General features: G+C 39.0%; 2 protein-coding genes across 3 annotated transcripts in view; both read left to right on the forward strand.

Moving 5' to 3' along the window:
- The first annotated feature begins 27 nt into the window (after nt 1-27).
- The window catches only part of ALOX5 (arachidonate 5-lipoxygenase), a 97,280-nt gene continuing 75,179 nt past the window's right edge, over nt 28-22,128 (forward strand). For both annotated transcript variants that reach the window (XM_057530692.1, XM_057530693.1), the window contains exon 1: nt 28-381. In XM_057530692.1, coding sequence (XP_057386675.1) covers nt 28-381 — 354 coding nt within the window. The remainder of the gene's footprint in view (nt 382-22,128) is intronic.
- On the forward strand, nt 15,195-16,525 carry LOC130705023 (olfactory receptor 6C75-like). Its single transcript, XM_057530694.1, is given in 3 exon segments — nt 15,195-15,496; nt 15,499-15,887; nt 15,890-16,525. Coding segments are annotated over 3 exon segments (960 nt in total). The 5' UTR covers nt 15,195-15,201; the 3' UTR covers nt 16,166-16,525.

Consider the following 22,128-nt stretch of genomic DNA (forward strand, 5'->3'; position numbering starts at 1 on the left):
AATAATTAAACAATATTTGTAGAAAGAATGAAGTCTCGGGGTGGGACAGGCTGGTGTTGCGTTTCAAAAGCCGCGACACACAGGCTGCTGCTCGTCGGCCCTGTGGGTGGCTCCGAGCCATCTCAAAGGGAGAAGACGACAGGTCTTGTGGTCCTGGGGGCCACAGGACGCCTTCCAGGGGTAGGAGAGGAAAACAAAACGACAGGAAGAAACGAAAAGTCGCTTTTTTCCGCTGGGCCCGTGAGCATAGAGGGTCACTCCGCCAAGATCCTAGAGCGACCGCGCGGCGGAGGTGAACGGCTCGGCCTGCACTTCCGGCGGCGCGAAGGGAGCGGGGCGAGCGAGCGAGCGAGCGAGCGAGGGCGGCGGCGGGCTGGCGCGGTGAGTGGGCCGGGGCCTCAGGAGCGCGAGCTGGCCGCAGTGGGGCGGTGCCGACCGAGCAACGGGTTGCCGGGCGCGGCTTCGGGCCTCAACTCCCGGCTGCCGCGAGGGCTCTGCGCTGGCTGGCGCCGGGGGCGGAGGGAGCGTGGCGGGCCCGGCCTGCGAGGAGTGGTAGCCGGAGGCCTTGGGAGAGCGGAGGCTTTAACGGAAGCCCGGGCGAGTTGAGGCCGGAGGACAGGCCTGGCATCGTGAGCCGCATTCCTCACGCTCTCCATCAGGCGCGTGTCAGGATAAAACAGATTGAACCAAGCGCTTGGGTAGCACAGGGCCGTTCTGAGCGACTTACAGACTCATTTAAACTTCTAACACCATGATAATGTAGTGGCTTTATTGTCATCCCCATTTTATGGACGAGAAAGCAGGCACATTCCAGTGAGGCGTATTCGCATGGCCAACAGCTCCATTCACTCAAGTTTCCCTTAATACCCGCACTTGCTGTGAAATGAGGCTGAGCACCAGTCGGAGCGCTGGACTTGGCGTTGGAAGTTGGGGCTGCAGTCAGTTCTGCCACTAAGAATATAGGCTCTGGGGTCAGGCTGCTAGGGGGTGGGAACCTGGCCGAAGTATACCTGCCTTTCCTTAGAAGTGGAAGTAAAATGAAGATAATCCCATAAACCTGCTCTGAGAATTAAATAAGGTAGCACAGTGACTGGCACCCAGGCTGCCTGTTGGTATGATTTCCTCATCCGTAGTGTTCTAGGTGGTTTAGATAGTCTCTGAGTTTCCTACTAGAACTGACTTCTATAGTGTTGAAAAATAAATGTGGGGTTTTTTTCAGTGTATAATTACCATTATAGCTATTTTTGAACACCAACATCATGTACCTGACATACTTCCTTGTAATAGATGTTCTATAAATATTTACTAAAGTTAAGAAATGAGTAGTGCTCTCTCTGTAATTTTGTGTTGTATGCAGTTTGCTCTTCCTGATACTTAACTTAATTGCAGCAGATATACTTAAATACACGAAGTCTCAGCACTATCAGGCCTGGAGTCTCAATTATACAATAAGATGATGGAAAGGCAAGAACAATGATATAATTTTTGTTTGCAGTTATTTGCTTTGTAAGCTTGTGTGCAGAGACCCAGGGTAATAATTCCCATTTTAAAGTCTACTTGCTGACAATAAGATGTGGAAATTAGTTCCAATAATTGTATTACCTTTGCAGTCCTAGGTTTTCCCACATTGTCACCTATTTGGACTTTGTGCTTCTTTGTTTGTGGCCATTATTTTAAGTAACCTTATAAGTAATTAAATGAAGTTAATTTATTTGAAATTTTGAATTTTTGTAGCATTTAGGTATTTTTAAAATTCCATCCTATTTTTACATGTAAACTTACTTTCTTCTCCTCCTCTTCTTGTGTTTTACCTACCACCTTTTATTCTGTTTCATTACACTATCCAGTAAAAGTTCTTTTGAAATTTTTCTTTCTCAAAAAAAAAATTCCTCGTTTCAAGTTTTCAAAGAATTGTCCTCTTTCTTGGATCATTGGAATCTAGAGGAAATAATTATGAAATATCTCTTCATTGACATTTTCCTCATCCAGTATTTATTGAATAGATTCACAGAAGTTTTCCACTCCTTATAGAGTAGTTCTTACATTCAAAACAACTTATGCTACAAAGTTAGAACTCAGTTGCTCTCTAAAGCTGTGAAAGTAGAATGGCTAAACAAACAAGGATAAACAGAAATATTTAACAAAATAGTATGATTTGTCATTTCTTTCTAATTTGGACACCTTAATGAGTCACCCATGAGTATAAGTTTAACATGGGAGTAAATATTAAAATATAATGATAATCTGTTATCCAAATTTTGATTGTCTTTTGGAGTTCTTTTATTCCCATTAAGATGTTACATTGTCTCCACTTTTTAATCTCATTTGTTATTGTCCAACAAAAATTTAGATTTCATATTATCACTTTTTTTTTTTGTCCTGTCCCAACAGACAAAAACTCCAAAGGTAAATTTGGTTATATTCATTAAGTTTGGACTCTGGAATTATTAGAATTATTTTGCAAGTATTTTTTGCCAGAATTGTCTTTGTTTTCATATATATTGAATACATTAAAAAAAATTTTTATTGGAGTATAGTTGCTTTACAATGTTGTGTTAGTTTCTACTGTACAGCAAATACATATATACATATGTATATATACATATACAGCAAATATATATATATATACATATATCCCCTGTTTTTTGGATTTCCTTCCCATTTATATCACCACAGAGCACTGAGTAGAGTTCCTTGTGCTATACAGTAGTTTCTCATTAGTTATGTATTTTATACATAGTATCAGAAGTGTATATATGTCAATCCCAATCTCCCAGTTCATCCCACCCACCCCCCCTTTCCCCCTTGTATTCATGTTGTTCTCTCTCTATGTCTGTGTCTCTGTTTCTGCTTTGTAAATAAGATCGTCTATACCAATTTTTTCAGATTCCATATATATGCCTTAATATACGATATTTAATTTAAAAATGGATGCAGTTTTGATGGGCTGAAGAGGTATTAAAGTTGAATAATTAACAAATCATCTATAATTTGTTTTTTATTTTTTTCTTCTACACATAGAAAATTCTGAGCTGTGTAGCTCTAGGAAGTGAAACATTCATTCAGAAGAAGAGTGTAGACTCTTAAGAATACATTTGGCTCTTCACCATGCGGTTAGGAAAACCTAAGGGAGGTATATCTCGGAGCTCAAGCCAAGGAAAAGTCTATGAGAACCAGCGCAAAACAGGCCGGCAGCGGCAGAGATGGGGAATGACTGTTCGCTTTGAATCAAGCTTGAGTAGACTGAGAAGAAGCTTGGATGAGAAGCCTTATAAATGTGTTGAATGTGAAAAGAGTTTCAGTCAGAGCTCAACTCTTTTTCAACACCAGAAGATCCATACTGGAAAGAAATCCCATAAATGTGCTGATTGTGGAAAAAGTTTCTTTCAGAGTTCTAATCTCATTCAGCATCGACGGATCCATACTGGGGAAAAGCCCTACAAATGTGATGAGTGTGGAGAAAGGTTTAAACAGAGCTCAAATCTCATTCAGCACCAGAGAATTCATACTGGAGAAAAACCCTATCAGTGTGATGAATGTGGCCGATGTTTCAGCCAGAGTTCCCACCTCATTCAACATCAGAGAACCCACACAGGGGAGAAACCCTACCAGTGCAGTGAATGTGGCAAATGCTTCAGCCAGAGCTCTCATCTTAGGCAGCACATGAAGGTGCACAAAGAAGAGAAGCCTCGTAAAACCCGGAGCAAAAATATTAGGGCAAAAACTCACTTAGTATCATCTTGGAAAGCTGGTAAAGGAAGGAAGTCAGTGGCTGGTCTCCGCTAAGTAAAGGGCACTGCATCAGCCCTCTTTTAAAAAATAAAAAGCATTTCTTTTAGAACTGGAGATATTTTTTAATAGTGCACTTAAATACTGTATCCTTTCCTAGCATGGAGACATTGGGAGTTTAATGACATTGGGCTGAGAGAAATTACATTGAGTCCAGCCTTCCTTATTTTTTATGTAACCTGGAGTACAAAGAATTGAAATTGTGTTTTGAGAGAATATAAGCTCCTTGATCTCGTTCGAAATTGCTTCTTGAATCATTTTGACAAAACAGTCATGTTTTGATGACACGTGTAGAAGTGTAGTTCCAATGACTACGCAGTTTCAGGAATTTCTGTGGAAGGAATACTTAAAAGGGAGAAGAAATTAATTCCATTAGTTTTGGGGTTCTGTAGTAGATGAGATTTTATGTTTGTAAAGTTTTGTAGTGTATTAGCCATTGGTTTGTAAGTATGACTCAAGATTCAACATATTAAAATGAATTCATGTTCACAAATGTTTAATCCACGAGGTGCATCACTCTATGTTAGCTTTCCTTTGTTTCTTTCCTGCTGCTTATGGATAATTATTAATTAAAGGAGTAGAATTTCCCTGGTTTTCACTAAATTCTTAGTAAGTGATACTCTAGAAGCCAAAGAGAGAACTGAATTAGACCGCAGGTCTCCTATTCCTGCTAATACTATCCTTTGTGATGGTGTTACGCCGTGTCACTTGTTTTCCAGAAATTAGAATGGATTTATGTTAGAGTCCATCCCCATGGCTTTGACTTCTGGCATTCTCTTGTGCTCTGACAAACTGAGCTAGCCTTTTAGATCTATGTGAATAAATAATTAAACCAAAATTATTTTTCCAAAACCATCTCAACTTGCAAATTAAAAATCTACAATTTACTTGCCTTCCTGCCTTCCCCTTTGAGAGCTTTATATAACCCTGATTATCTTAAATGTTTGCCTATAGCAAAGTGAGGTTTTTAAAAAGTCAAGTGTTGGTGCATTGTAGCTCCTTTGAAATCTAAGTTTAACTTTTTCTGAGTTATATGAATTATTTACAAAACTAAACAAACAAATTTCTTATCTTTCATCAGAACAATGCCGAGTACGAAACATTTTGATTAGCCTTCAGCTTAGGTTTTAATTTCTATTGAATGCTAACATTCTTCTGATTTTTTTTTTTGTATCTTTCAAATCACCACAGTTTCTGCGATACTCATAATGACAGTTATCCATAAAAAAAAATTTTTAATGGAGTATTTTGGATACTACTACCTTCTGTTTATTTTTCTCTTGGAAAATTGTTTTGATGTTGTAGGCAACATCTAAAATCACAGCCTTTGGAAGAATCACTTATTTTTCCTGTCTTTGATTGTCTCAAACTTGAACTTTGCCTCCCTCATGGCCTTGTATTTGAGTGCAGAGTCATAGAAGATGGCTTTGTTGACAGAAGTTTCATCCAATAGGATATCCACAAAGTGTTTTGTCAGTACAGGCATGCCTTGGAGTACCACAATAAAGCAAATGTCATGATGAAGTGAGTCACTTGAATTTTCTGATTTCCCAGTACATATAGAAGTTATGTTTAACTGTACTGTAGTCCATTAACTGCAATAGCATGATGTCTAAAGAACAATGTAATACCTTAATTAAAAATACTTTATTGCTAAAAAATGCTAACCATCATCTGAGCCTTCAGTGAGTCATAGCAGTAACGTCAAAGATCACTGATCACAGATCATGTAACAAATATAACAATAATGAAAATGTTTGAAATATTGCAAGAATTGCCAAAATATGGCACAGAAAAATGAAGTGAACAAGTGCTGTTGGAAAAATGGCACCAATAGACTCGTTTGATGTAGGGTTGACACAAACCTTCAATTTGTTTTAAAAAAAAAAGCAGTATAGCAAAGCACAATAAAACAAGGTATGCCTTATGAAGTGATCACAGTTATCTTTTACAAAAGACATTGTTTAGATTTTACTGATCGACTTATTATGTCTTCAGAGGCAGAGAAGCTATTGAATCAAATCTGAAATTGTCAGTGGCAAAAGTATTACTCCCACAAATTTAAAGGTGAGTTCAATTTTATTTTGACTGAGTCAATACTCCTGAGAGAAAGGGATACCTATAAGGGGCAAGAACCATCTAATAAGTTCCTAAGGGAAATGTAAGTATTTGTATGATTTTTTTTGGCAGGTAGTGGGAGTACATCTTCAAAATAGAAATGCATAGCCACAAACAGTATTTATTCCCCATGTTAGGGAAGTAAAGTGCTGCCATTCTGTTGAGAAATATTTGTTGAATACTGGCCATGTGTAAAAGACTGGTAGAAAAGGTAATTTTTTTTTTTAAGGTAATACTAAAAGTACAGGTCATGAATATACAGTAGGACTGCCATTCAAATTGGGAGAATTTACATCTGGTACAGGGAAGAAGGAAGGGATCTTGAAAGGGATGACATTTACATTAGGTTAGGGAATAGAAACCCAAAAGTCTGTAGAGGCCAGGTAGCTAATGTAAATGAAGTGAGAAGAGCTGAGTGCTGTAAACTGAAGTGCATATGCCCATCTAAAAGGATAACCCTGACTCAGTTTTAGCCAGTTAATGTCATGCAGAGATTCTGGACCAGATATGCCAGGTCTTTTGATTTTTCAAGAGAAACAGATTTTAAAGTTCACAACACTTCTTACCAGTTTGCCACACCTGAACTGTGTTTTGAAGGCTCTGTGTGTGACTGTGTCTGTGTTGGAGGAGGGGGTGGCAGAGGGAGAGAGCCTGGTATGGTGAGAGGCAGAGGTACATGATGGAGCAGAAGCTGCATAGCACAGAAGAATCTGCTCAGAGAACAGCAAGTGGCTGCTTTAGTGACAGTCCAGTTTCATCTAAGAGTTGTGAGAGATAAGGCTGGAATGGGCCTCCAGGAGAGCCTTAAATATCAACCTTAAGAGTGAAATGGTTTAATAAGATGGGATGCATGAAGGTTTTTGGAGCACAGGTTAGAAGCTAATGGATGATCCAATGAGAAATAATAGCCAGCCAGAAGAAAAATCTCCCAGAAGAGACCCACCTGGCTCACTGGACCTACAGGCTTCACTTCCTGCCTTGGGGCACAAGTTACCTTTCATTCCCTGCCCCACACTTAATGACATCAACTCCAAATTGCTCTGTACCTTTGCTTATTCTGCTTTGACTAGTATCTATTCTGAGAGGCCTCCAGAAAGTAGGCTTTGAAACTTCCTTAGATGTTCTTCCTTTAACTGAATTGTAATGATCCATGTTTCAATCTCTTTCTCATTCTCCCTCTCACCTACTAGACAGTGAACTCCTGGCTTATAGTAGTCATTCAATTGAAAGTTTTAATGAAGAAAGGCCAAGAAGGAAGTACAGAAAGAAGGTTAGAGAAAGAGTTAAGAAGTTAGTTCTGGAAAGTTTCCAGGTTGGCTGTCAGCTTCCATGGCAACCTAGCTAGAGTCCCACCTAGAACTTCACTTTCCCTGTCTGCCATCCCTCTCCCTCTTCTTCAGTCTTCTCTATTCTTTGGAAAGTCCTTGCTCATTGCATAATTCATTCTTCAGCCTTGCACATAGCACACACTTATATTTGTTGAATGAATTAATTAAATAGGTAGTGAAAGGACAAATGTATAAAATACCATCAAACTCTAAGCAATCAGATTCTCATGGTCTGAAGGAACCTGGGAAGGCCACTTAACCTCATCCTCCTCTAAATTGGATGATTATTTTGTAATGACCAGATTCTTCTGTTATGCTCTTTGAAGTATAAAATACACATAGAATCTATATGGTTTTAGAAAACTAATGTCATTTTCAACTTTTAAGTCACCCAAAACTGTGTTTTTCCCCTTAAAACCATATCTGGAACATTTTTAGGACTTGGTAGACTTTAAAACAGACTTTTTTATATATATCAGTTTTGTGACCAAGCAATTCCAGATCCTCCAAAGTCAGTGAAGTTTTTGGGAAGAGATGTGAAGTTGGTAATTTGGAGAGACTCTTTTCTATATGATTTGAAAGGTAGACACTTGGGTCACAGAGACCACTTGGTGTCCCTGAGAGTCAAGAGTACTCTTGTAATAGTCCAAGTTGAAAGAAATGTTTAAAGCAGGGCTATGGAGTAGGGAGTGCAGGGAGGAGAGAAGTAAGAGATACTGTGGTAACAGTGGACAGGCCTGGAGACACATCAGATTTGAGGTGCAAGCAAGAGAGGAAACAAGATGATGGAGGTTTCCAGCCTAGGTGACTAGGAGGTTTGGGGGAGAAGATGATTAATTTGCTTTAGGAAGTGCTGATCTTGAGATGCTTGGAGTATCCGGGTGAAAAATATAATGGGAGATTGAATATCTGTGTCTGAAGTGTAGAAGATATTGAAGAAGGAACTCAATATTTGTGCCACTCTTTGCCAGATGCTTTATATACGTTAGATGTATACTAGTCTGCTTGGGCTGCCATAGCAAGATATCTGACTTAGTGGCTTAAACAGCAGATGTTTATTTTCTCACAGTTCTGGAGACCAGAAGCCCATGTTCAAGGTTCCAACAGAGATGGTTTTCAGTGAGGAATATCTTCCTACTTTCCAGACATCTGCCTTCTCACTGTGTCCCCACTTGGCCTTTCCTCACTCCATGCACTGGAGCAGAGAGAGAGATTTCATTCTCTAGTGTCTCTTAAAAGGATACCAGTCTAGTCCTATTAGATTAGGACCCCACCCTCATGACCTCATTTAACCTGAATTCCACCCTTAAAGGCCCTATCTACCAATACAGTCACACTGGGGGTTAGGGCTTTCCCATATGACTTTGGGGAGGAAACAATTCAGACCCCAATAGATATTTCCTATTATAAACAGAGAATTCCAGTAATTTACTCAAGGTTAAACAGGAACAAAAGATCCATGTCCTTTTGAATGTCTCTATTTAAAATCTTGTTACCACATCCTAGACCATGTGAGATGAGTCCACTTTTATGGCTATCAGAAACAAAAGTAACAACCCCATCATCTTTGACCTCAGAGAGAGAAGAAACTTGGAGAATAGGGACAATAAGAATGAGTGTTGACTCTACACACAGCCTTCAGCTCTCCTGACTCCCTGGCTGAGTCTACCTTGGTTGCATAGATTCCCTTAAGTCTGGATTTATTTGTACCTTAAGAACCAAAGGATCATGAGAAGACAGGGAAACACAGCAGATGAAGAAGCAAGATAAAAACCCACCAGACCAAACAAATGAAGAGGAAATAGGCAGTCTACCGGAAAAATAATTCAGAGTAATGATAGTAAAGATGATCCAAAATCTTGGAAATAGAATGGAGAAAATACAAGAAACATTTAACAGGGACCTAGAAGAACTGAAGAGCAAACAAACGGTGAAAAACATGATAAATGAAATTAAAAATTCTCTAGAAGGAATCAATAGCAGAATAACTGAGGTAGAAGAACGGATAAGTGACCTGGATAAAATAGTGGAAATAACTACTGCAGAGCAGAATAAAGAAAAAAGAATGAAAAGAATTGAGGACAGTCTCAGAGACCTCTGGGACAACATTAAACGCACCAACATTCGAATTATAGAGGTCCCAGAAGAAGAAGAGAAAAAGAAAGGGACTAGGACTTACCTGGTGGCACAGTGGTTAAGAATCCGCCTGCCAACGCAGGGAACACGGGTTCGAGCCCTGGTCCAGGAAGATCCCACATGCCACGGAGCAACTAAGCCCATGCACCACAACTACTGAGCCTGTGCTCTAGAGCCCGTGAGCCACAACTACTGAGCCCGAGTGCCACAACTACTGAAACCCGTGTGCCTAGAGCCCGTGCTCCACAACAAGAGAAGCCACTGCAATGAGAAGCCCGTGTGCAATGAAGAGTAGCCCCCACTCGCCGCAACTAGAGAAAAACCCACTTGCAGCAACTAAAACCCAATGCAGCCAAAAATAAATAAATAAAATAAATTTTTAAAATTAAAAAATAATAGAAAGGGACTGAGAAAATATTTGAAGAGATTATAGTTGAAAAATTCCCTAATATGGGAAAGGAAATAGCTAATCAAGTCCAGGAAGCGCAGGGAGTCCCATACAGGATAAATCCAAGGAGAAACATGCCAAGACACCTTTTAATCAAACTATCAAAAATTAAATACAAAGACAAAATATTAAAAACAGCAAGGGAAAAGCAACAAGTAATATACAAGGGAATCCCCATAAGGTAAACAGCTGATCTTTCAGCAGAAACTCTGAAAGCCAGAAGGGAGTGACAGGACATATTTAAAGTGGTAAATGGGAAAAACCTACAGACAAGATTACTCTACCCAGCAAGGAAATCATTCAGATTCGACAGAGAAATTAAAACCTTTACAGACAAGCAAAAGCTAAGAGAATTCAGCACCACCAAACCAGCTTTACAACAAATGCTAAAGAAACTTCTCTAGGAAGGAAAAACGAGTAGGAAAAGACCCACAATAACAAACACAAAACAATTAAGAAAATGGTAATAGAAACATACATATTGATAACTACCTTAAATGTAAATGGATTAAATGCTCCAACCAAAAGACATAGACTGGCTGAATGGATACAAAAACAAGACCCATATATATGCTGTCTACAAGTGAACCACTTCAGACCTAGGGACACATACAGACTGAAAGTGAGGGGATGGAAAAAGATATTCCATGCAAATGGAAATCAAAAGAAAGCTGGAGTAGCAATTCTCATATCAGACAAAATAGACTTTAAAATAAAGACTATTACAAGAGACAAAGAAGGACACTGCATAATGATCAAGGGATCAATCCAAAAAGAAGATATAACAATTGTAAATATTTATGCACCCAACATAGGAGCACCCCAATACATAAGGCAAATGCTAACAGCCATAAAAGGGGAAATCGACAGTAACACAATCATAGTAGCAGACATTAACACCCCACTTTCACCAATGGACATATCATCCAAAATGAAAATAAATAAGGAAACACCGGCTTTACATGATACATTAAACAAGATGGACGTAATTGATATTTATAGGACATTCCATCCAAAAACAACAGAATACACTTTCTTCTCAAGTGCTCACAGAATGTTATCCAGGATAGATCATATCTTGGGTCACAAATCAAGCCTTGGTAAATTTAAGAAAATTGAAATCATATCAAGTATCTTTTCCGACCACAACACTATGAGACTAGCTATCAGTTACAGGAAAAAATCTGTAAGAAATACAAACACATGGAGGCTAAACAATACACTACTACTTACTACACTACTACACTACTTAATAATCAAGAGATCACTGAAGAAATCAAAGAGGAAATCAAAATACCTAGAAACAAATGACAAAACATGATGACCCAAAACCTATGGGTTGCAGCAAAAGCAGTTCTAAGAGGGAAGTTTATAGCAACACAATCCCACCTCAAGAAACAAAAATCATCTCAAATAAACAGCCTAATCTTACACCTAAAGCAATTAGAGAAAGAAAAACAAAACCCCCTAAGTTAGCAGAAGGAAAGAAATCATAAAGATCAGATCAGAAATAAATGAAAAAGAAATGAAGGAAACAATAGCAAAGATCAATAAAACTAAAAGATGGTTCTTTGAGAAGATAAACAAAATTGATAAACCATAGCCAGACTCATCAAGAAAAAAAGGGAGACGACTCAATAGAATTAGAAATGAAAAAGGAGAAGTAACAACTGACACTGCAGAAATACAAAGGATCATGAGAGATTACTACAAGCAACTATATGCCAATAAAATGGACAACCTGGAAGAAATGGACAAATTCTTAGAAAAGCACAACCTTCTGAGACTGAACCAGGAAGAAATAGAAAATATAAACAGACCAATCACGAGCACTGAAATTGAGACTGTGATGAAAAATCTTCCAACAAACAAAAGCCCAGGACCAGATGGCTTCACAGGCGAATTCTATCAAACATTTAGAGAAGAGCTAACACCTATCCTTCTCAAACTATTCCAAAATAGAGCAGAGGGAGGAACACTCCCAAACTCATTCTACGAAGCCACCATCACCCTGATACCAAAACCAGCCAAAGATGTCACAAGAAAGAAAATTACAAGCCAATATCACGGATGAACATAGATGCAGAAATCCTCAACAAAATACTAGCAAACAGAATCCAACAACACATTAAAAGGATCATACACCATGATCAAGTGGGGTTTATCCCAGGAATGCAAGGATTCTTCAGTATATGCAAATCAATCAATGTGATACACCATATTCACAAATTGAAGGAGAAAAACCATATGATCATCTCAATAGATGCAGAAAAAGCTTTTGACAAAATTCAACACCCATTTATGATAAAAAACTCTCCAGAAAGTAGGCGTAGAGGGAACTTACCTCAACATAATAAAGGCCATATATGACAAACCCACAGCCAACAGCATTCTCAATGGTGAAAAACTGAAACCATTTCCTCTAAGATCAGGAACAAGATAAGGTTGCCCACTCTCACCACTATTATTCAACGTAGTTTTGGAAGTTTTAGCCACAGCAATCAGAGAAGAAAAGGAAATAAAAGGAATCCAAATCAGAAAAGAAGAAGTAAAGCTGTCACTGTTTGCAGATGACATGATACTATACATAGAGAATCCTAAAGATGCTACCAGAAAACTCCTAGAGCTAATCAAAGAATTTGGTAAAGTAGCAGGATACAAAATTAATGCACAGAAATCTCTTGCATTCCTATACACTAATGATGAAAAATCTGAAAGAGAAAATAAGAAAACACTCCCATTTACCATTGCAACAAAAAGAATAAAATACCTAGGAATAAACCTACCTAAGGAGACAAAAGACCTGTATGCAGAAAATTATAAGACACTGATGAAAGAAATTAAAGATGATACAAATAGATGGAGAGATATACCACGTTCTTGGATTGGAAGAATCAACATTGTGAAAATGACACTACTACCCAAAGCAATCTACAGATTCAATGCAATCCCTATCAAACTACCAATGGCATTTTTCACAGTACTAGAACAAAAAATTTCACAATTTGTGTGGAAACACAAAAGACCCCGAATAGCCAAAGCAATCTTGAGAATGAAAAATGGAGCTGGAGGAATCAGGCTCCCTGACTTCAGACTATACTACAAAGCTACAGTAATCAAGACAGTATGGTACTGGCACAAAAACAGAAATATAGATCAATGGAACAGGATAGAAAGCCCAGAGATAAACCCACGCACATATGGTCACCTTATCTTTGATAAAGGAGGCAAGCATATACAGTGGAGAAAAGACAGCCTCTTCAATAAGTGGTGCTGGGAAAACTGGACAGGTACATGTAAAAGTATGAAATTAGAACACTCCCTAACACCATACACAAAAGTAAACTCAAAATGGATTAAAGACCTAAATGTAAGGCCAGACACTATCAAACTCTTAGAGGAAAACATAGGCAGAACACCCTATGACATAAATCACAGCAAGATCCTTTTTGACCCAGCTCCTACAGAAATGGAAATAAAAGCAAAAATAAACAAATGGAACCTAATGAAACTTAAAAGCTTTTGCACAGCAAAGGAAACCATAAACAAGACCAAAAGACAACCCTCAGAATGGGAGAAAATATTTGCAAATGAAGCAACTGACAAAGGATTAATCTCCAAGATTTACAAGCAGCTCATGCAGCTCAATAACGAAAAAACAACACAATCCAGAAATGGGCAGAAGACCTAAATAGACATTTCTCCAAAGAAGATACACAGATTGCCAACAAACACATGAAAGAATGCTCAACGTCATTAATCATTAGAGAAATGCAAATCAAAACTACAATGAGATATCATCTCACACCAGTCAGAATGGCCATCATCAAAAAATCTAGAAACAATAAATGCTGGAGAGGGTGTGGAGAAAAGGGAACCCTCTTGCACTGTTGGTGGGAATGTAAATTGATACAGCCACTATGGAGAACAGTATGGAAGTTCCTTAAAAAACTAAAAATAGGGCTTCCCTGGTGGCGCAGTGGTTGAGAATCTGCCTGCTAATGCAGGAGACACGGGTTCGAGCCCTGGTCTGGGAAGATCCCATATGCCACGGAGCAGCTGGGCCCGTGAGCCACAACTACTGAGCCTGCGCGTCTGGAGCCTGTGCCCCGCAACGGGAGGGGCCGCGATAGTGAAAGGCCCGCGCACCGCGATGAAGAGCGGTCCCCGCGCCGCGATGAAGAGTGGCCCCCACTTGCCGCAACTAGAGAAAGCCCTCGCACGAACCGAAGACCCAACACAGCCAAAAATAAAAAATAAATAAATAAATAAATAAATAAATAAATAAAGTAGCTATTTAAAAAAAAATGCTTTAAAAAAAAAAAAAACTAAAAATAGAACTACCATATGACACAGCAATCCCACTACTGGGCATATACCCTGAGAAACCATAATTCAAAAAGAGTCATGTACCAAAATGTTCATTGCAGCTCTATTTATAATAGCCAGGACATGGAAGCAACCTAAGTGTCCATCAACAGATGAATGGATAAAGAAGATGGGGCACATATATACAATGGAATATTACTCAGCCATAAAAAGAAATGAAATTGAGTTATTTGTAGTGAGGTGGATGGACCTAGAGTCTGTCATACAGAGTGAAGTAAGTCAGAAAGAGAAAAACAAATACCGTATGCTAACACATATATATGGAATCTAAGAAAAAAAAAAGGTCATGAAGAACCTAGGGGCAAGATGGGAATAAAGACACAGACCTACTAGAGAATGGACTTGAGGATATGGGGAGGGGGATGGGTAAGCTGTGACAAAGTGAGAGAGTGGCATGGACATATATACACTACCAAACGTAAAATAGATAGCTAGTGGGAAGCAGCCGCATAGCACAGGTAGATCAGCTCGGTGCTTTGTGACCATCTAGAGGGGTGGGATAGGGAGGGTGGGAGGGAGGGAGATGCAAGAGGGAAGAGATATGGGAACATATGTATACGTATAACTGATTCACTTTGTTATAAAGCAGAAACTAACACACCATTGTAAAGCAATTATACTCCAATAAAGATGTTAAAAAATAAAAAAATTTTAAAAAGAATCATTGATATCACATGACAAGTGAATTACATGCTCTATTCTATTTCATTCTCACCAGTACGTGAACAGGTAGATCCTATCTTCTTTTTACACAGAGTGAAAATAGAGTTTACAAAGTTTAACTAACTTTCCAAAGATAACCAATATCTCAGGGATTAGAACTCAGTATTGAGCTAGTATTGAAGTCATGTCCTTCTGATTGAATAACCAACTAACTGGACTACTTTGCTATCTATGTAGCCACCTTCTTGGGTAGTTAAGTATCTTGATCTCGTGCTCCTCTAAAGCCTTTGTGCTTGCTGTGATGTCTTTATTGTAGGTTAAGACCCACAGATGATGCTGCTGTGGAAAGAGATGTTGATGGAAATGAGGGATGAGACAACTGTCCAAGAATTCACCTTGGAGAGGTTTCCTACTGACCAGTACCTGGGAAAGGTCCTCTTCCTGGTGCACGTGCTGGCATACCTGGCATCCATTGCAGGCAATGAGCTCATAGTCACCATCACTTGTTTTGACTCCCGGCTCCAGACACCTATGTACTTTTTCCTCAGCATTTTCTCCTTCTTTCAGTGTTGTTTCACAAGTGCTGTTATTCGTAAATTGTTGGTCATCTTTCTTTTAGGCAAACAATTTCTTTTGCTGTCTGTCTCACACAAGCCTTTGTGTTAGTATTTCTGGGAGCAGCAGGTTTCGTCCTCATAGTAGTGATATCTCTGGACCGATACTTGGCCATTTGCAAGCCTCTGCATTACCTGATCTTCACAAACCTGAAGACTTGTTTCCTCCTGTTCACAGCCTGCTGTGCTTTGGGCTTCACTCTCATTTCTGGTTTGGTGGTAAATGTGTCCCACTTATCCTTCTGTGGCCCCCATGTCATCCCTCACTTCTTCTGTGACCTCGGCCCCCTGATCCATCTCTCCTGTTCTGACACCAGATCAGTTGAAATGTTGATCTTCGACCTTGCTTTGTTCGTCATTTTGACATCCCTTATTACAACCATCATTGCATACAGCAACATAAAGTAGTCACAATCATGGGACTCCCGTCAGCCAAGGAGCGACAGAAAGCTTTCTCCACCTGCTCCTCTCACCTCATTGTTCTCTCTCTGATGTACGTCAGCTGTGTCTTTATATATGTGAAACCAAAGCAAGTGAACAGGCTGGATTCCAGTAAGGAGGCTGGCCCTGTGAACACGGTGGTGACCCTGATGCTGAACCCTGTCATCTACACTCTACGGAACAAGCAGGTCCACCAGGCTCTGAGAAAGATAATGTGCAGAATGAAAATATCAAGATAAAAAAATCAAATGGTCTTGGAGTGGATAGCTTCAGAAAACCATTTGTCTTCATTTCAGACAATGTAGTAGTCCACATAGTTGTAGTGGAAAGTCTGTGGCAGACCTCACTTGATCTCTGTTTGCTCATCCCTAGCAATGAAAGATCTCTGTTTTCTCAAGGCCATTTTTCACCTTGGTGAACATAAATATCTTCTCCCTAAATATTCCACATACTGATGACATTTGATTTTAATTGCAAAATCCCTTACTAAATTTTCATTCTTCCCTCTGATTTAAACCACGTCTTAAAATTTCTGAAATTTAGTAATTCATGCTCTTTATTTTACTGCCATTTGGCCATAAACATTATTCAACAGAATTAGCAACTATTTACCAAAAGGCATTTGTATAATTAAAATGATAGATTGTGGTTATGAAGGAAATGATGGAAACAGTACCAGTGCTCAGGTCTATATGTCCTTCATGCCTACCTCAAAGAAATAATGGTTATAGAACCCTTCATATTGGGATATATATGGTTTGCATCAGATGTGCTCTTAATTGCTGTTTTTGGATAGCTTAGCTACACATGTATGAATCATTTCCATGCTGAAAGAAATAGAACTGTTTTAGCTTTCATACCATCCTCTAAGGAGAGGGAATAACCACAGCATCCCACAGCTGACCAATGCTCCCATTTTCTAAATAATTTATTCCAGCTCCAAGCCCTCAGTTGCATAATGCATACTTATGATTCGTTCTTATCCTAAAACTGTTACTATAGAATGTGTGTGTTCATCAGTGAAAAGGAGCACTTATTCCACATTTGTATGATTTCTTCCAAAGACTCAGGGCAATGGAATCTAAGTTATTTGCTTATCGATCTAATTTATATTACTAATGAAAATAATTTAAACATTTTTTATGGTAGACTTGTGTTGTCAACTACAAGGTTGTGTTCCGATTGCTAACCTATTTTAAAACCTACAAGGTTATCTTCCAACTGATAACCTATTTTAAAACCAACATTTCCGGTATTTCAATCCTCATCCATTGTGTGTTTTTAGCTCTTATTTCCAGGATAGAAATGTGTCTCTTTCATCTTCAGAGGAAATACCTCTAGAAGAGTAACGCCATTTTTCTTTTCTTTTGTTTGCTTTTTAACCCAAACTCTGAGATTAGACAATCACAAGTAAATTTTATGAAGTATGTTCTACACCATGATTGAATCATACTTGGCCTTGAAGGTCATATTACAAAGTTCAGATTTCATCTTATTGACAATGAAGAAGTATTAAACATGCTCTAAAAAAAATCACAGCTGTGTTCTGATTAGTTACATATTATAATTCATAGCTGTGGATGTTGTATGAAAAAGAAATTGGAAAAACCAAGATCAAAGTAGGAAAGTGGATACAGAGACTGTTGCAGAAATCGGGAGAACGAGAATGACAGCTTAGGGAAGTGGCAGTGAAAGTGGAATACAAAGGGACCAGTAGTAAACTCTGAAACATTTTGCATTGGAAGCCCTAAGTTCCAAGCTTGGTGCTGCCTTCAACTAACTGGTCAACTTCCCAAAATACTTGTCACCTTATGCCACCGCAATGAGAAGCCCGCGCACCGCAATGAAGAGTACCCCTCGCTCACGGCAACTAGAGAAAGCCTGAGAGCAGCAGCAAAGACCCAACTCAGCCAAAACTAACTAACTAACTAAATAAGTAAATAAATATATTAAAAAAGAAAATATACATCAACCCAAAAGTCTCCTACCACCTCATTGTGAAGATTCTATTTTATCTCCTTATTGGCTTCGTAACTATTATTCTTTGATTATCATTTCAGTGATTGCTTTAGGGTTTATACATACATCTTTAACTTATCATTGTCTATAGTCAAGTGATATTTTACCACTTCACATGTAATATAAGAAACTTGTAATAGTATACTTCCATTTCTACCCCCCGGCCTTTATGTTATTGCTAACATACATTTTCCTTGTACATATGTTATAAACCTCACAGTTCATTGTTACAATTTTTGTTAAAAGAGTCAATTATCTCTCAAAGAAATTTAAATAATTTTTAGAATATCTTATATACCTACCCATGTAGTTACTATTTCTGGTGATTTTCATTTCTTTTTCTAGATCCACATTTCCATCTGGTATAATTTCCTTCTCTTAGAAAGACTAACTTAACCAATTATTATTCTGCAGATTTGCTGGTGACCATTTTTTGTATGACTTCATTTTCAAAAGATAATTTCATAGGTATAGAATTCTAGGTTGGCATATTTTTATTCACAGTCCTTTAAAAGTATTGTGCCATTGTGATCTCATTTACTTATTTCCAAAGAGAAATCTATGTTATCTTCATCTTTGTTCCCTGTATACAACTGTCTTTTCTCATCTGGCTGTTTTTAAGATTTTCTCTTTTACAATGGTTTTGAGCAATTTGATTATTATGTGCCTCAGTGTAGTTTTTTTCATGTCTCTAGTGCTTGGGTTTTGCTGAGATTTTTGGGTCTGTTTTCATGGAATTTGGAAAATTTTGGCAATTATTTCTTTAAAACTTTTTTGTCATCCCTCTTTCACACATACACTTCTCCTTCAGAAATCTGACTATATGCATGCTGGATTGCTTGAAGTTATCCCCTACTTCACTGGTGCTGTTTTCAATTTAAATGAATTACTTTTGTGTGTGTTTTATTTTTTAAATTTTCTATAATTATATCTTCAAATTTGCTAATCTGTTGTCCACAATGTCCAATATGCTATTCATTCCATCCAATAAAGTTTTCATCTGAGACATGTTTTGACTCAAAGAAGGTACACTTTGCTTTTAAAAGCCCCCTTATTGAGGTATGATTGACATACAAAAAGCTGTGCATACGGGACTTCCCTGGTGGCACAGTGGTTAAGAATCTGCCTGCCAATGCAGGGGACATGGGTTGGAGCCCTGGTCTGGGAAGATCCCACATGCCGCGGAGCAACTAAGCCCATGTGCCACAACTACTGAGCCTGCGCTGTAGAGCCTGCAAGTCACAACTACTGAAGCCTGCTCTCCACAGCTACTGAAGCCTGCATGCCTAGAGCCCATGCTCCACGGCAAGAGAAGCCACCACAATGAGAAGCCCGCACACCACAACAAAGAGTAGCCCCCACTCGCCACAACTAAAGAAAGCCCATGTGCAGCAATGAAGACCCAACGCAGCCAAAAATAAATTAAAAAAAAAAAAGCTGTGCATACTTAATGTATACAATTGATGAGACTGGAGATAAGTATGCACTCATGAAACCATCATCACAATCAAGGCCATAAATCTATACATCACCTCCAAAAGTTTCTTCCAACTCCTTTATTTTTGTTTTCTTTTGTGGTTAAGAACATTTAATATAAGATCTGCCCTCTTATCAAAATTTTAACTACACAATACAATATCATAGCAATAGGCCCTATGTTGTACAGTAGATCTCCAGAACTTATTCATCTTGCAGTACTGAAATTTGTATATTTTGACACCTCCCCCTTTCTGGCTCCCCTCAGTGCCTCTTAACCATTATTCTACTCTCTGTCCTATGAGTTTGGATATCTTTTTTCTTTTTTATAAATGATACCTCTATGCATATATATTTTTTAAAGATTTATTTATTATTTATTTATTTTATTTTATTTATTTTTGGCTGCATCGGCTCTTAGTTGCAGCACGTGGGATCTTCATTGAGGCATGCGGGATCTTTCGTTACAGCGCGTGGTCTCTTTGTTGCGGTGCGCAGGCTTCTCTCTGGTTGCGGTGTGCGGGTTTTCTCTTCTCTAGTTGTGGTGCACAGGCTCCAGAGCGCATGGGCTCTGTAGTTTTGTGGCATGAGGACTCTAGTTGAGGCACACGAGCTCAGTAGTTGTGGCACATGGGCTTAGTTGCCCCACAGCATGTGGCACCTTAGTTCCCCCGACCAGGGATTGAACCCGCGTCCCCTGCATTGCAAGGCAGGTTCTTTACCACTGAACCACCAGGGAAGTCCCCAAGGTTGGATATTTTAGATTCCTCATAAAAAATGAGATCATGTAGTATTTGTCTTTCTGGGTCTAGCTTGTTTTACTTAGTACAGTGTCCTCTAGGGCCACCCATGTTGTCACATATTTCAGGGTTTCCTTCTTTTTTAAGGTTCAATAATATTCTATTGATGTATATACCACATGTTTTTATCCATTCATCCATCGATAGACACTTAAATTGTTTCTATATCTTGGCTGTTATGAATAATGTTGTAAGAACCTGGAAGTGTAAATATCTGTTCCATATTTGGATTTCAGTTTCGTGAATACATACACAGAAGTGGGATTTTTGGATCATATGGTAGTTCTATTTTTAATTTTTTAACAAACTTCCATACTATTTTCCACACTGGCTGCACCAGTTTACATCCCCATCAAAAGTGTACAACGGTTCTCTTTTCTCCACATCTTCACCAACACTTCTGGTCCTTTGATTTTTTGATAATAGATATCCTAACAGGTGTGAGATGATATCTCATTGTGGTTTTGATTTGCATTTCCCTGATGATTAATGATGTTGAGCAGGTATGAGTGGCTCAGGTATTCTGTCTCTTTTAATTAAGTGGCAGACGGCATTGCACCAATTCAGTACTTCTGACAAAAGTTAGTAGAATCTAAATCTTGTGTCCTCTGTTGAGGCTAGTGTAACATTTTCCAAAAACATTCAAACAGATTGCTCTTCCAGGCCCATTGGTCAGGTTAGGCAGGAGCTACAGCAGGCTGGCTGCTTATCAACAAAGTCCCTTGTTGTCACAACCATGGACAGTACCATGACAAGCTATAATATACTCTGACGGTTAGGAGCTTATGCTGTGAATTCTTGGAGCTTCCTTTCAAATCTTATCTCCACCACCCACTCATTGTGTGACTTGGCTATGTTACCTAGCCTCTTACAGCATTGCTGGAAAACTAGAGACAAATTGTCGCAGTACTTAGTCCCAGACCTGACATACAGAAACTCTCATATTAGCTGGCTGCCGTTGTCATAGTGGCAGAAATGGCATAGCAGCAACCATGAATCTTCCAAATGTGAGACAGGCCATCTCCAGTTGGCTGTAGTTCAGTGGTTCTCATCCAGAAACAATTTTGTTCCCTCCCCCCTCACCTGCCAAGGAGATTTGGCAACATCTGAAGACATTCTTGGTTGTCTTAAACTGGCATTGTCTTACTGGCATCTAGTTGGTAGAGGCCAGGGATGCTGCTAAATATCCTACAATGCACAGGACAACCCTCACAACAATGATCCAGCCCAAATGTCAATAGTGTTGAGGGAGACAAACCTGAAGAAAAATGAAACCAGTCTAAAACACAACCATAAAACTACCATATTGTCTTGGGCCAAAGGACAGGAATGTGGCTAAGACTGAAGCTCATGAAGCAGCCTCCACAGAGAGGGAGCTGGATGCACCACAGGGAAATATCTTACCTCCATCAGCCAGACACGTCACTGTGTGGTTGCTGGTGCTGGTAGACCAGTCTGGTTCCTACCACTTGCAGCAGGTCTGCTTGTGTCAGGGAAGCCAAAATGGTAAGGGCTCATGGTTGGGGAATCATTCGAAGGAAGGATGTGCTTTCCTTAACTGATACTTATTATCAAAGACAAAAAGCAGAGAAATAGAAGTGAAAGTTCTATCAGTTCCTCTCTATGGCTCTTCAAAGAATTGATAATGTGAAGTCATAGAAAAGTGCTGCCTGCTGAATGCACGCAAGGTCATGAGTCTGTCTGCATCAAATCACGAGGACTAATTTTAAAAGATAACATTATGGGAAAGCAAGAGTTGCTTCTCTCTCTCAGCTAAGGGAGGCACATTGGTGCCAGTTCCCACAAAAAAACCCAAAGTCTCAGTTTCCAGGTCAGTTTAAGGAAAAGAATGCATTTGTTCTGAGAAGGCAAACTCCAAGCAAGGCAACACTCAGCAGGGAGGGATG

This window comes from Balaenoptera acutorostrata, chromosome 16 (genome assembly GCF_949987535.1).
Source record: "Balaenoptera acutorostrata chromosome 16, mBalAcu1.1, whole genome shotgun sequence".
NCBI lineage: Eukaryota > Metazoa > Chordata > Mammalia > Artiodactyla > Balaenopteridae > Balaenoptera > Balaenoptera acutorostrata.